The 14,229-nt window shown below is 48.8% G+C and overlaps 1 protein-coding gene across 7 annotated transcripts in view; it reads left to right on the top strand.

Moving 5' to 3' along the window:
• NTRK3 (neurotrophic receptor tyrosine kinase 3) overlaps nucleotides 1–14,229 on the top strand; it is a 388,119-nt gene that overhangs the window by 69,164 nt on the left and 304,726 nt on the right. For all 7 annotated transcript variants that reach the window (XM_073801379.1, XM_073801378.1, XM_073801380.1 and 4 more), the window contains exons 2-3: nucleotides 5,196–5,270; nucleotides 5,781–5,852. In XM_073801379.1, coding sequence (XP_073657480.1) covers nucleotides 5,196–5,270; nucleotides 5,781–5,852 — 147 coding nt within the window. The remainder of the gene's footprint in view (nucleotides 1–5,195; nucleotides 5,271–5,780; nucleotides 5,853–14,229) is intronic.

Genomic DNA, 14,229 nt, shown 5'->3' with positions numbered 1-14,229 from the left:
GATTACCCAGGTGAGGAGGAAAGTTCTGCCAGATGAAGGGTGCTTTGCCCCTCTCATGGGCCTTCCCAACAAACTTAGTCCCCTGGTGTTGGATGGACTTGAACATCTCAGTGTTCTAGGGTTTTCTGTGTTTAGGATTTAAATATTGGAGGTATAAGCAACTCTTAAACATATCCACATGGCATGTTTTTAATTAAAATAGGGACCACAGTCTGTACCATCTAATTTTTATATGCTTGGAGATTGCCAACTCATTACCATACTGGCCCAAGCCAAACAGAAGGAAGAAGAAGCAATGGTACAAAAGCACAATTGGATTTAATCTAGCACGAAGGATTTTTATATTCTCTGTGAAAGTATTAATTAATACTTCATTTGTATCCTAGCTCATTTCCACAGGGCTCCGAAGCAACTGTGGATTGGGTTTATCTGCTCCAGGAATGGTTGCTGGGTGAGCCACTGGGAGTGGCTCCTTTCCTCCCAAGTCCACCTGGAAGCAGCATGTACTTTGACCATGGGACCCCCAAGATCTCATTGAAGTTTTCTGAGCTGTAGCCCTAAGCCCAGCTCCGGCTTGGGAGCTCAGTGTTGTCATGAATTAAGCCTCACTTCCTCCCTCTCTCTGGAACAGTGTTGCATATCAGCTCCTGGCAGAGTCATGATTCTGTGGTGTCAGGGAAGGGCAGTGGCGAGAGGGCAGGGACAGGGCATTGCGTTGACTCTCTGGATGGCACATTTCGTATTTCCATGCAATGACGAGGCCTTAGAAATGCAGAAGGATAACATTCAGTGGAGGGACAAGGCACTAGGCAGTGGCTTCCAGCCAGAGCTTGGTGAGAAGAGACCATTATTGCTTTTAGAATGTGTAACCTGTCTTGGGCCAAGGTCCAGTGGGCCAAAGACCCCTCATTTCCTCTCAAGTAATGCCCTTGTCACGGGAGTGTCCTGAGAACCATGGCTTTTGATTTTCTTCTCTCACCTGGACCCTGTGACCTAGAGGCAAGCTTTTTGGTGTTGGCCGGGGGCCTTTTGGTGTTTGCTGCAAAACAATCATTTTCAAAATTATGTCTGAAGCCATGAAACTTTTTTTTCAATGGAATCTTCGGTAGAAGACTTGTATAATAAAGCAGGGTTTCCCAGCCTCGATGCTGTGGACATTTGGGGCTGATAATTCTTTGTTGTGGGCATGCTGCCCTGTGCATTATTGAAATGTTTAGGAGCATCCCTGTGGATGCCGGTGTCACTTCCTGTCCCCCAGTTGTGACCACCAAAAGTGTTTCCAGAGACATTGTCAAATGTCCCCTGGGGGGCAAAATCGCCTCCAGTTGGGAACCATTGTATTCAAGGGACTAAAGTGGAGGTAATTAAAGTAGGGATGGGAGCCTGGAGTCACACTGAGAGCAAGGCTTCAGGTCTCTGTGAGGCAGCTACCACCACACACTGCCTGAGCAGACAGACGCAGGATCTGGCGGTCCCACTGACCCATGTTCCTGGCATCGCTCTGAGTTCTCGTCTCCCCACAGCGGCAGCAGGCTCTGCTCGGGGGGGCTGGTGCAGCCTGTGGTCCTGGAACAGGGTGACCAGTGACTGCCCCGTACAGGGCTCAAGGGCCTAACCTTCCTTCAAAAACATCATTCTTGATTGTTTTTCAAATGACAAAATCAGTGCTCCGTGAAAACAACCTGGACGACCCAGAAAAGCACACAAAAAGAAGTCACATGTAACTGTACTAGGCGGAGGGAACCACTGTTTACCACAAACCAAACCAAAGCAGACTGCACTCATACTTTATCCATTTATTATTTTTAGAGCCTGCCTTTTAAACTTAAAACTCATGGCCTCCCTATTAGCACAAAGCAGCCAGCAGAGTTACCATAACTGACCCCCCGGGCTGGTACCAAGTGGTGAGTCATCGAGAAAACTTGGCAGGTGCCCTGCCCACGTCAACTGCAAATGTCAGGCTGCACCTTCGCCACCCTGCTTTTCCCTGGGAACCCGCTCTGCACTGCCGTCTGTGCATCCTCTGAAGCTGTTTATAATTTCTGCTTGAACAGTTTTCCTGGAGGTCATGAATGACAGGTTTACTGTCCCTCCACCCTTCTGCCCCTTGGAGTTTTTAATCAATGATTGCTGAGAGGTGACAACTTCCAGCAGAACCAGCTTGCCCTTTTTAGCTTGAAAACTGAGAAAAGATTGCTCAGCCTCTACAAAACCCAGGTTTAAAAACAATCATCACAGGCACTACCTGAAGACTGACTGTGCATCCCAGCTGCCGAAAGGGCTTTTTAACATAGCCTTTCAATCTTCATGTCCTTCTTATGATGAAGGTATTTCATTGATATTATCCCCATTTGACAGATGACGAAACTGAGGCACAGACAGGTGAAGTAACCTGGACAGGGTCACATAGTATCCTGGCAGCCTGGCGCTACGCAGGTCAGCAACCTTTTTCTGTAAAAGGCCAGAAAGTCAATATTTTAGGTGAGTCTCTGCAGCTCCATCTCACCTCCATCTTTGTGGGGAAAAGTGGTCACAGAAAAGAGTAAATGAGTAGATATGAAAACGGACATTTATATTTCATATACTTTTTTTATTTTTGCCGTACGCGGGCCTCTCACTGTTGTGGCCTCTCCCGTTGCAGAGCACAGGCTCCGGACGCTCAGGCTCAGCGGCCATGGCTCACAGGCCCAGCCGCTCCACGGCATGTGGGGTCTTCCCAGACTGGGGCACGAATCCGTGTCCCCTGCATCGGCAGGCGGATTCTGAACCACTGCGCCACCAGGGAAGCCCTCATATACTTTTCACATGTCACAAAATAGGATTCTACTTTTGATTTTTAAGAAAATGTAAAAACGATTCTTCTTTCTCAGGCTGTACAGCAATGAGCGGTGGGTTGGAATTTGTAGTTTGCTGGCCTGGCTCTGGAGCCCCAACTCCTAAGCACACTGTTGCACCGTTGCTGTAAAAGTGCTATTCCCCCATGTAGGAAAACTCAGACCCAAAAGAGGATGCAGGGACCATATGCTATTGACCAGGGAGTCCTTTGCACCAAGGACTTCAGCCATTGTCCTGCCATGTCTCGGTGTGTGCCTATGCAGGGGAAGGGTCATTTGTGGGCGTAAGGACAGGAGGGCTGAGAGGGGTAAAGTATTAGAATGCAATAATGACTGACAACTCAGCCATAATAAAAACACATTTCTGGAATTCTAATGTGGGCTCAGAAAAATGATTTCATTTATTTAAACAACTTGATTGACAGCTGCTTGTTGGAAGTAGATTCTTGTCTGAAGCTGGGCTCCCATGAATGAATGGCCGCCTGCAGAAACACTGCAATCTACTTGGTGGTTTACATGGACCGAGGCACCAGTGAATACTCTGGGTGGGAGTGGGGCTGGCCCAGGTCCTTCTACCACTTCTGGCCTTCCTTTTCATCTGACATGGAGCCAGGGTCCCTGCCCTGGCGAGACCAGACCAAGCAAACTGTCGTGGGGCCATGAGGCTTCCAGGGAGAAGGCTTTGGAGTTGGAATTCAGTACTGACCTGGCCACCTGGTCCATGTCCCCAGCAGATGCCAGTGTGTCTGGCTGCTTAGCAGGGGCTCCGAGAGAATGTGGTACAAAAAGGGCTCTTGGCATACCTTGTTACTGCGCGACTCTGAAATGCTTCCAGAGGCCCTGGCCACCACCTCCCTGTGGCCTTCCTGGCTCCGGCTCCAGCTGATGGCAGATGGCAGAGCCACGGGTGGGGTGGGGCTAGGGAGGAGACGTCTGGGGGAGGTGGCTGCCACTTTTCTGTGCCTCGGGTAGCTCTGTCCCAGGGTGAGCTGTCACTTCTTTTCCCTCCTTGCAAAGAGCAGGCTTAGACTTTGGGGGCACTGACAGGAGAGTCAGATCCCAGTAGGGTAGCTTGGGCAGCGGGAAGCCTTTTCCCGTGGCCCCTTGAAGCTCCTTGGGGTAGCGGGTGTGTATGAATGGTCTTCGCTCAGACAGCTCTAGAGCTGGAAAGGACCTTGGTAATCAACAGTCTGATGGTTCTCCACCTTGACACCAAAAGCAGTAACGAGGATGTTTGTCCCTGGTGTTTTGTCAATATAAAACAAACAAATAAACGAACAAAGGAAATCAAGTGCATACCCATGATAAGCCCTTCCATGCTAACAGTACTTTCAAGAATTCCTTTGCTTTGGGCTGGAATTTATCCACTGGGTGAGTCAGCACTGCTTTATGCCTGTTGATAAAAAGCTCTGGTTAACAGTGATTTATATCTTGGATTAATAAATCCGAGAAGATGAATTAATTATTACTTAATAAATGTGTGTGCTTTTTCGATACATGTTTAGGGAGCTAAATATGAAGACTCTTGGGAGTAAGTTCTAAAACGAGATCTTTGTGAAGGGATGGGGGTGAAACTGCTGATCTGGTGCAACCCTCTGTCTTTACAAATGAGGACACCAGAGGCCCAGAGAGCTGAAAGCTCACGTTCAAAGCCACGGCTGCTTAAGTCACAGAGATGAGGCTGGAATCAGGCTTCTCGGCTACCAGCCTCATGTTCTTTTCATGACACCCAGGCCTGTGGTCACCCCTCCTTTGTGGAGTTGATTCTGCCTTATCAAGCCATTGATGTTCTTGAACTCCAGATGGATTGGGCCGTGGTCACCCAAAGGGGGTCATCAATGTCTGGCCCCTTGGGGGACTCTGAGGAGGTGTGTGTTCCTTCTGGGCTTTTCCACCCCCAAGCCATGTTCACCAGCAAGCCCCCCTACACACCCCCTTTATTTAAACCACGTCATTTGTATTGTCTTTACGGGCAGGAACTTAAGAAAACAAGCCTGCCCTTTAAACAATCCTATATATGAAAAAGAATGAAAGAGAATGGAAGGAAACTAAGTCAGGAAGACCCACAGGGAGATTGGATCTCAAGAATTTAAAGAGTAGTTTTTCTGGAGCTGAGGGGGGAACGTTAAATGCTGTCCATGAGTTTGGCGCTTGGGATCCCACAGTGAGCCCATCAGCCAGGTGGCACGCGTGACACCACACTGGGGAAGAAACCGGCTCAGAGATAATTGGCGACTTGGTGGAAATCCTGGCTCATGGGTGGCTGCTCCAGGATTTGAACCCAGGTCTCTGCCACTAAAGCCAGTGCCTTTCCCGTGGCCCCTCTGCTGACCTGAACCCTGCCTTTCCTCTCCCCTGCAGACACATAGAGAACTGGCGCGGTCTGCACACGCTCAACGCCGTGGACATGGAGCTCTACACCGGCCTCCAGAAACTGTGAGTGCACCAGCTCCCGGGGTGTGTGGGGAGTGGGATGGGCTAGGGCTAGCCCATAGCTTGGGTTTCAAAGCAGAACCTGAGCCCAGGTCTCCTGGGCTAGTGTTCCTTTCTCAGCCCTCTGCTTGGCTGATGGTCCCCGTGGAGCAGGACATTTGCAGTCACCTCCTCCTTTGGATTCAGTGCAAGTGGCTGTGGGAGATTTGGGGTGGAAGGGAAGAGGCACAAAGTGGGTGGCAGTGCAGTAGTCGTGGACCAGATTCTTACCCACTTGCCAGGACGGGCACATCCCTCACCCTGACCCAGGTCCCAGTGGGGTGTGAGCCCAGATGCCTCCCACTGGACCCCCTCAGTTGGATCACCCAGTGACGGCTGCTGATGAAGAGATGCGTTCAGTTCACCGGGCGGCTGCCGTCCAGTCTTGGCCTCACTGGCTGTCAGCCTTGGCCCAGAGCAGAGATGTTTCTCTGCTCCATAAGCTCTGCTGAACATCTTTTTCTCTCTCTCCAGGACCATCAAGAACTCAGGACTTCGGAGCATCCAGCCCAGAGCCTTTGCCAAAAATCCCCACTTGCGCTATATGTAAGTAGAGCTGAGAGCTGGGACCCGGGCCTTAGAGAGTGGGTGGGTGAGGTCATAGGGCGGGAGAGAGTCCTGGGCTGTGAAGCCCAAGGCCTGAGATCTGGACCCGGCTTTGCCACTGTGTCCTGGGGCAAGTCCCTTCACTTCTCTGGACCTGAGATTTTGCCTTTTAACACAACGGGTTTGGATTTGATGATCTGTAAGTTTCCTGTTGGATGGAAGAGCCTAGGACCAAGGATTAGCGGGAGGGAGTGTCTCTTCACTCCCAAGTGTGTTCACTTCCTGTGATGAAATTTGCAATCGTATTGGAATGTAAATGAGAGGAAATTCCCCATATAAGTGTAGTGTGTGATGTGAGTACTATACTTCTGAGACCATGTGTAGGTCCGTAAGTGTGTGTGTGTGTGTATGTGTGTGTGTGTGTGCACTGGGGTGGTGGCCTGGGGTTCGGAAGGGGGAAAGCAGGGCCAGGCCACGTGTCATGTCGAAATAGATTCTGGGTTCAGTGGAGAAGAGCTCTGAAAAGCAGAGACACCTGTATATAAGGTCACAGAGCTTTGGGACAAGCTGGAGGTGACATGACCCTGGTGGGATCCCCATGTCACCTGATCCCCTGGGGGGGTGTGCCCCCCTCCTCTCCCCTCTCCCCTCCCACCACTGCCATGTCTGATGGTGGAGGGGCCTCCTGGCATTCGGCTCTGTCTAGACCTGTAGGGGTGGAATCACACGAGCTTGGTGTTTCCTCTCCAAGCCTAATTCTGGGCTGAAGACTCTGGGATTAGACGGGAGGACCACCATTTCCTGGGAAGAGGTGGGCTTGAAAAGAAGCCTAGGGCCAGCGATTAGGGGAAGTACCAACATGCTGCACCTGTTGGGGGTCCTTACTGTTCGGTCAAGCCTTCTTTTCAGATGGTGACCATTTTGGACATCTGCTGGGCATGTTCTCCAAGAGCAGAGATTCCATAGGAACCAGGGGGATGGAGTCTACTGTATTTGGGGAGAAAATGGAGGAATGGTGTGCAGATGAATCTTTCCTTTGGCCACTTGAGAGTTGTACTGGCCCAGGCACTTTGCACTTGAAGGGCATCCCGGCTGCATAGGAGTCTCACAGGAAGAGACACAGCACCCAAGGGAAGTGGAGGGGAGGTAGAGAAAAAGAAAAGTCGTGGAGAATTGCAGTGGGTGAATTGTTTCTCTTCTGGGGGGCCCTGGCCTCACCCCCGGGCCTCTGTGTGTTTTCCCAAGCACGTAGTGAGTGCTTGGTAAAATATTTTTTTAATCAGTTATGGCCACCCCTGCTTTGTGCTGAACTTTCTTTCCTTTCTCTGGACATAGCACACTGTATGGCCACTGATGTAGTACCTGTGGGGAACTGAGGCCTCCCCTGCAGCTGTCTCATTTAGCCATTGCTGCCTTGCCCTAATTGAGCCTCTGTGGTGGGAGTCTTCTGATGTGTGTTCTTCGCAGCTGGGGGCATAGCTGGGACCAGAGGAGGGCCTTGGACCGGATGTTCCAGGTGTTTATTTTATTGGGGATTTGAGTTTCAATGTAAACTATCCCAGGAGAAGAAGCTTTTGACCTCTGAGAAGTCTCCTTTTCACACTAACTCATACAAGGGTCACAAAGCCAAATGCCCACGGCGGACCAGGTGGGGAGAGTGGAGGCTGGGGACCATGTGTTCCCCCCGAGAGGCAGCCTGTAAGCAATTCCAGCTGACTGCTGCCATGAGGAGGCGGGGCCTCGGGTTGCCAGATTTACTGCTTTTTTTTTTTTCAAGAAGAGCTGGAGGTCCAGTGAAACCTTTCAAGTTTTAAATACTGGTAACTAAAAATAAAATCTCTCAACTCATGGGCCAGGCAGAACTACTCTGCGGGCAGAATATGACACATGGAGTGCCAGTTTGCGGTCTAGGGTCATACTTTGGACAGAAGCTGCCAGCATAGGAGAGGCTCTGTCCCTTTTGACGACAGTGGCTTGGCGCTCAGAGCCTGCTAGGGCACTGTGTCACCCGAAGCTCGTAGGGCAACTGAGAGGGCTTCCGGACCCATCATGTTTCCATGGGCTACAGAGGTGGGGGGAGATGCATCTTGGGTTAAAGGTGTCTCTGAAGTTGGGTTGTACTAGAACCTGTCTTTGAATACCCTTGAGATCCCAGAAGAGGGCTGCGACCCACCATCTCTTCTGAGATGATCTGGGTCTGCTGGCTGGTGGCAGTGACGGGCTGGTGGGGCTTTGCAAGATTCCCAAGACTTTGGGGGCAGGAAGGGTCTGGGTGGAATAGGTTCTGATGACACCAGTGAGCCTGCCCATGACCTTGGGCACTGTTTTCTCCTGGATACATTGGCCGGCTCTTGACAAAGTACTTGGTATTGGCCACAAAGGGATCAAGAGTGAGAAAGATGGGTCACCATCAGTCCAGCCCCAGTTTGGGCCTGTCTGCATATTGGGGGCTAGTTGGATGCTCAGATCAAGGTGAGAGTGTCAGCACCTGGTCCAGGGGCTCTGATAGGCACAGTGGGGCTGCTGGAGGAGCCTGAGGATCGCAGAGAAGTGAGTTAAGAGGTCGAGGCATATGCAGTGGCTTCATCGATGGGTTGGTTTATTAACTTTTACTCCTTACGAAGACAAACCCCAAATCCTGACTGAGTGAATTTCCCGGCAGCTTCGGGACATTTTCTCCTGGCAGATGGGCCAGGTTTCTCTGCTCTCTCACAGCATCTTCTATTTCTGTCCTCTACATGCATTTACAAGTCTTCAGGCCCCAGCTGAGCAATCACAAGATGATCACTTACTCCAGCACTAATTGCCGAGCCCTGGCTTGGCGGCTTTTGTTTTCCCCCTTCTTCTTCTTTTTTCTTAGGGTGATGGCTGAGAAGTCTTTTCTTCTCCCCTCTGTACCCAATAAGAAGCCAGAAGTGAGATCATTGCCTTCTGTACCAATGTCAAGTTATCCAAATTGTTCTGATTGGTTCAACTGTCTCCCACCTCTAAGCTGCTGTTGCATCAGTCAGTGTAATTCTTTCCTGTGCCAGAAAAGGAGCCAACGATGTGAAGGCCAGGTGGTCTGCCACAAAGAAGGCTGGAGATTAGGACTCTTCAAGGTTTACGAGTGACTGACCATCTATTTTTGACCGCTTCTGTTTTCTCTGTCTTTTCTGGAGTGTGAAAAATGAAATACTGATTCCTACACATCAACGGAAATACTTTTTTTTTTTTTTTGCGGTACGCGGGCCTCTCACTGCTGTGGCCTCTCCCATTGCACAGCACAGGCTCCGGACGCGCAGGCTTAGCGGCCATGGCTCACGGGCCCAGCCGCTCCACGGCACGTGGGATCCTCCCGGACCGGGGCACGAACCCGCGTCCCCTGCATCGGCAGGCGGACTCTCAACCACTGCGCCACCAGGGAAGCCCAAGGGAAATACTTTTTGAGAGACTGGAATATTCTTGACCCTATATCCTTTCCCTGATCTTAAGGATTTCGGATTAAGGATTCTTTTTTTTTAAGGATTCTTTTTTTTATAATTAATTAATTAACTTTTGGCCGTGTTGGGTCTTTATTACTGCATGAGGGCTTTCTCTAGTTGCGGCAAGTGGGGGCTACTCTTCATTGTGGTACGTGGGCTTCTCATTGCGGTGGCTGAGCATGGGCTCTAGGCACGCAGGCTTCAGTAGTTGTACTCATGGGCTCAGTAGTTGTGGCTCGCGGGCTCTAGAGTGCAGGCTCAGTAGTTGTGGCGCACGGGCTTAGTTGCTCTGCGGCATGTGGGATCTTCCCGGACCGGGGCACGAACCCGCGTCCCCTGCATCGGCAGGCGGACTCTCAACCACTGCGCCACCAGGGAAGCCCAAGGGAAATACTTTTTGAGAGACTGGAATATTCTTGACCCTCTATCCTTTCCCTGATCTTAAGGATTTCGATTAAGGATTCTTTTTTTTAATAATTAATTAATTAATTAATTTTTGGCCATGTTGGGTCTTTATTGTTGCCCGTGGGCTTTCTCTAGTAGCAGCTAGTGGAGGCTACTCTTCATTGTGGTGCGTGGGCTTCTCATTGCGGTGGCTGAGCATGGGCTCTAGGCACGCAGGCTTCAGTAGTTGTACTCATGGGCTCAGTAGTTGTGGCTCGCGGGCTCTAGAGTGCTGGCTCAGTAGTTGTGATGCACGGGCTTAGTTGCTCTGCGGCATGTGGGATCTTCCTGGACCAGGGCTTGAACCCGTGTCCCCTGCATTGGCAGGCGGATTCTTAACCACTGCGCCACCAGGGAAGTCCCAAGGATTCTTAAGGATAGGAATTTTCCAAGTAGGTAATTGGAATGGCTATTTGCTAATGGATGTAAAAATGGTGCCTGTTCTGGTGATGGGATGTGATAAAGATTAAATGATACGAGGCACATACAGCACTTAGCCCAGTGCCTGTAAATAATCAGTTTAGAAATGGAAGCTGCTAACAGTGACGTAACTATTGTTATTACTGGCGGTGGTGATCGTGGAATCAAAGAAGAGAGATTAGGTGACCTTGACAGGGATTCTGACCATTACTTTATTCTGGAAAAGCTGGATTTCTGTCCTGCATCTCTCTGGTGACTAGAATACTCCTATCTACAATCTCTCTGATGACTTTCTTCCTTGAATACTGATGAATAAACTCTGATAGATTCTCTGTGGTCTCCGTTTAGTCCCCCTTGCTCTAGACTGTATGTAGACCCCTCTTAGCCCTGGTAGTTTCAGAAAGGATCCACCCAGTGGCAGTTGATGAGCTTACGCTTTATTTCCATCTTGAGACCACACCCACTAACACTAGTGAACTTGGATCGGTTGCTGAATCTTCTACCGGGGCCCCCCCCCCCCCCGCCAGGCAGCTGACTCATCTCTTCCTTCCTGGGGTTTGTTTTCTCTGGTGTGTCTCACATAGAGACCAGATTGCCACAGTCTGGGGTCCCCATAAGTAGAGTCATGGCGATGTCCACCTATGAACTGCACTCAAGTGATGGTACTTCCTTTCATCTGTAGAGCGCTTCATGGTTTCAAAGTACTTTCTCCTATGTTATCTCCTTTAATCCTCTTACCATCCTGGGTTGGGGAGTGCGGTAGGCAGCCTTCTTTTATAGCCCAGAAGACAGGTCCAGAGAGGGTCTGATTTCTAAGTACCAGAAATACAACTGCACCAAAGTCCTCTGATTCTCTTTCCAGAAATCTTTCTACTGTAGCTCATGGGCCAGAAGGGACAATGTTTTTCACTGAAGCAATTAAAAATTTTTCTTAACATTTTTACAGAATTGCATAAAAAATGCAGGTATCTGAGGAGAAGAGGGAACAGCTAATACTGATTGAGAACTTTACTACGTGCCAAGGCCTGGACCTGGTGCTTTGGCAAATATGATCTCACCCCCTCAGGGTAACTATAAGTTAGGGTTCCCCTATCCCCATTTCATAGATGAGAACACTGAGGCTCAGAAGTCATAACTGAGTTCCCCCAAGGTCACATAGTAGTTAGTGGAACAGCCAGGATTTGGACTCTGATCCTTTTGACTCTGAAGTCCCTGGACTTTTCTACTTCCTAGGCATGTTTTGTTTCTCTGTCTAGTTTTCACAGCAAGAATTCCTTATGGGGGGCAGGTGGAGGAGGGTCTTTAAAGTTTTATTAGAGAGCCGCTATTTCCCCTGGGAGATTTAGCACCATCCATCCTCAAAGAGCTCTGTTGAGAAAGCTCTGTTTCATTTCTTTTCCTATTCAGGTCAAATCCTATAACAACAGCTACGTTACGACCTGAATATCTTTGCTGTAAGAAATTTCTTAACGTTAGCCTGTGGCCCACTTACTTCCAAGAATATGTAATGTAAGATTCCAGCAAGCCAAAAGAATTTATTTAATCCCTTAGAGTTGTTGTGCTGGGATCTTTCTTGTGTTCAGTTGCTTGATTTCTCTCCCTGAGTCACACTGTTATCCCTCTTTGTTGTAAGCAAACATACACGAGGTCTTCAGCTGAGAGAGCCAGCCCAGAGCTGACCTGTGTGGGCGGGGAATGGGGTGGGGAGGGGAGAATGTCCAGATTTGGGCACGATTGTGTCAACAGTGTCATGTTCACAAGGAGAGAAAGGCAACGACACTGGGCAGGTAGGAAAAGAGGAAGTGGCCAGAGTCCCTGCCCTTTCAGGACACGGCTGAGTCAGCAACACATTTCTCCTGAGACCACTGGGGTGAACATGTGGTGAGATTGATTTATTATGCATTGTAAATTACTTGGTGTTCTCTCTCCTTGAAATAACCACCCCATCCTGGGTTCCAAGACAATGTGTAGATATTGTGTCAGTAGACTTTTGCCTCTTCTTGCCCCTTACCTCTGCACTGATTTTTCTCCAAGTCCCAAAGGGGTTGTAACTGGCACACTTGTCCCATGACCTTTTCTTCACACGTGCCCTTCCTCCTCTCTCTTAGATGCAGCACTTAGCCGTTGAACGCTGTGTAGCTAACAGTTAGGAGTGTGGGCTTTGGAGATGGAAAGGCCAGCGTTCAAATCCTAGATTTACAAGTCCATGTCCTAGAGCTTCCGTGAGCTTTGAAGGGAATATAATAGTTCCCACTTCACGGGATTGTTCTGAACTTTAAATGAGACGATGCTCGAAAAGTGCTTAAGGCAGTGCTTTACGAAAGACTCAGTAGTTTTGCTGTTATTAATGACTTCGCCCCTGCTCATTGGCCTCTGATTTCACAGAATCATAGATAGTTAAAGGTGGAAGGGACTTTAGCGCTAAACCTGTACATTTATATTCCTAGCCCTGTTCCCATCCTGGCCCTTTGGACTCATAAATCAAACTGCCTCCCTGGCATCTCTACTTGGGTGGCTAAGACACAAGGCAGACTTGCCTTGGCCAAAACAGAATTCGTGGTTTCATTCCACATCCTCACTCCAAACCCTCAGTGTTTCGTGTTTCTCTAAGTGGTACCATCCACCAAATTGCTGAGGCCAAAACCTTAGGAGTCATTTTTGACTCTTCTCTTCCCTTTCCCTGCCCTCCTTCACTCTTCCACCATTCAATTCATCAAGTCCATAGGATACTTTATAACCATCCACTTCCCTCTCCCTCCACATAGACTGTCTTGATCCAAGCCACCTGGCTCTGTGATGATGGCCTCCTAACGGGTTTTATTGCCTCCGCTTTGTCGCCTACATTTCATTCCCAACACAGTTGCCAGAGTGATATTTTAAACACATAAATCGGATCTTGTCACTCTGCTGCTTAAAGCCCTCCAATTACTTCTCGCTTTACTTATAATAAAAGCTAAACCTCTTACTGTGGCCACGGGATTCGAGTTGATTTGGTTTCCATCTCCCTCTTCACCTTCCTTGCTCTCTTCTCCCTGGCCCTCTGCTGCAGCCTATGAACGTTTCTTTCAATCCCTTGAACACACCAAGCTCATGTTCCCCTTGGAGGCTTGGTGCTTGCTGATCCATCCAACCCATATGAATATCCTGCCCCAGATCTCTGCAGGGCTGGGTCCTTCTCATCATTCCCTCCAACGTCTCTCTCAGCAAGGCCTCTGTGGCCTCCCAATCTGAGTGGCCTTTCTTCACTTCACTCTTTGCTACATCATTTCCTTGGCCCTTATTACTTTTTTTTTTTTAATCATTATCAGTTTATTATAAAGGATGTTAGAAGGGATACTCCTTGGCCCTTATTACTTTTGATGATCTGAAGGTATGTCATCATTCAGTTACTTGTTTATACTCTGTCTCCCCCACTAGAATGAACTTCCTTGGAGCAGGGACTTGGGGCCACTGCTGTGGCTCCAGCACCTAGAATAACGCCTGTCACATGGTCAGTGGTCCTTGGCTATTTGTTGAGTGTGTGAGTGACTCTGCTCTGCCATGATCATTCTATGGAGTTTCTTCCCATAAGAATCCTCATACACACATGCATACATCATTTCTCACGCATTTTCAGGGATTTACAGACTCCCCTTGGACCCTGGGTTAAGAACCCTTTCCAAGGATGTCCTAGAGAGAGGTGTGTGGTTTCTGGGATGTGAGGTATTATACCTAGCAGGTATTAGCCATTTAAAAGTTATTATACCAGATGTGACAAATGAGATTTATATTATGCCATATTCTCATGGGCATAAAAGAATGCCTTCATAGTTTATAATCTCCAGTATGGTAAAGATAAGTCAGGAATATACTGGTGTGGGGTTTCTTTGGGGGACAATGAGAAAACATTCTAAAATGGATTATAGTGAGGGTTGCACAACTCTGTGAATATACTAAAAACCAGTGAATCACACATTTAATCAGGTGACTTGTATCATATGTGAATTATATATCAATAAAACTGATGAGTGTGTACATGTGTGTATGTGTGTGTGTATCTCACATCCTTC

The sequence above is a fragment of the Tursiops truncatus genome, chromosome 2 (genome assembly GCF_011762595.2).
Source record: "Tursiops truncatus isolate mTurTru1 chromosome 2, mTurTru1.mat.Y, whole genome shotgun sequence".
Classification (NCBI taxonomy): Eukaryota; Metazoa; Chordata; class Mammalia; order Artiodactyla; family Delphinidae; genus Tursiops; species Tursiops truncatus.
The sequence above is the reverse complement of the archived record's forward strand: the minus strand, read 5'-3'. Positions and strand labels throughout refer to the sequence as shown.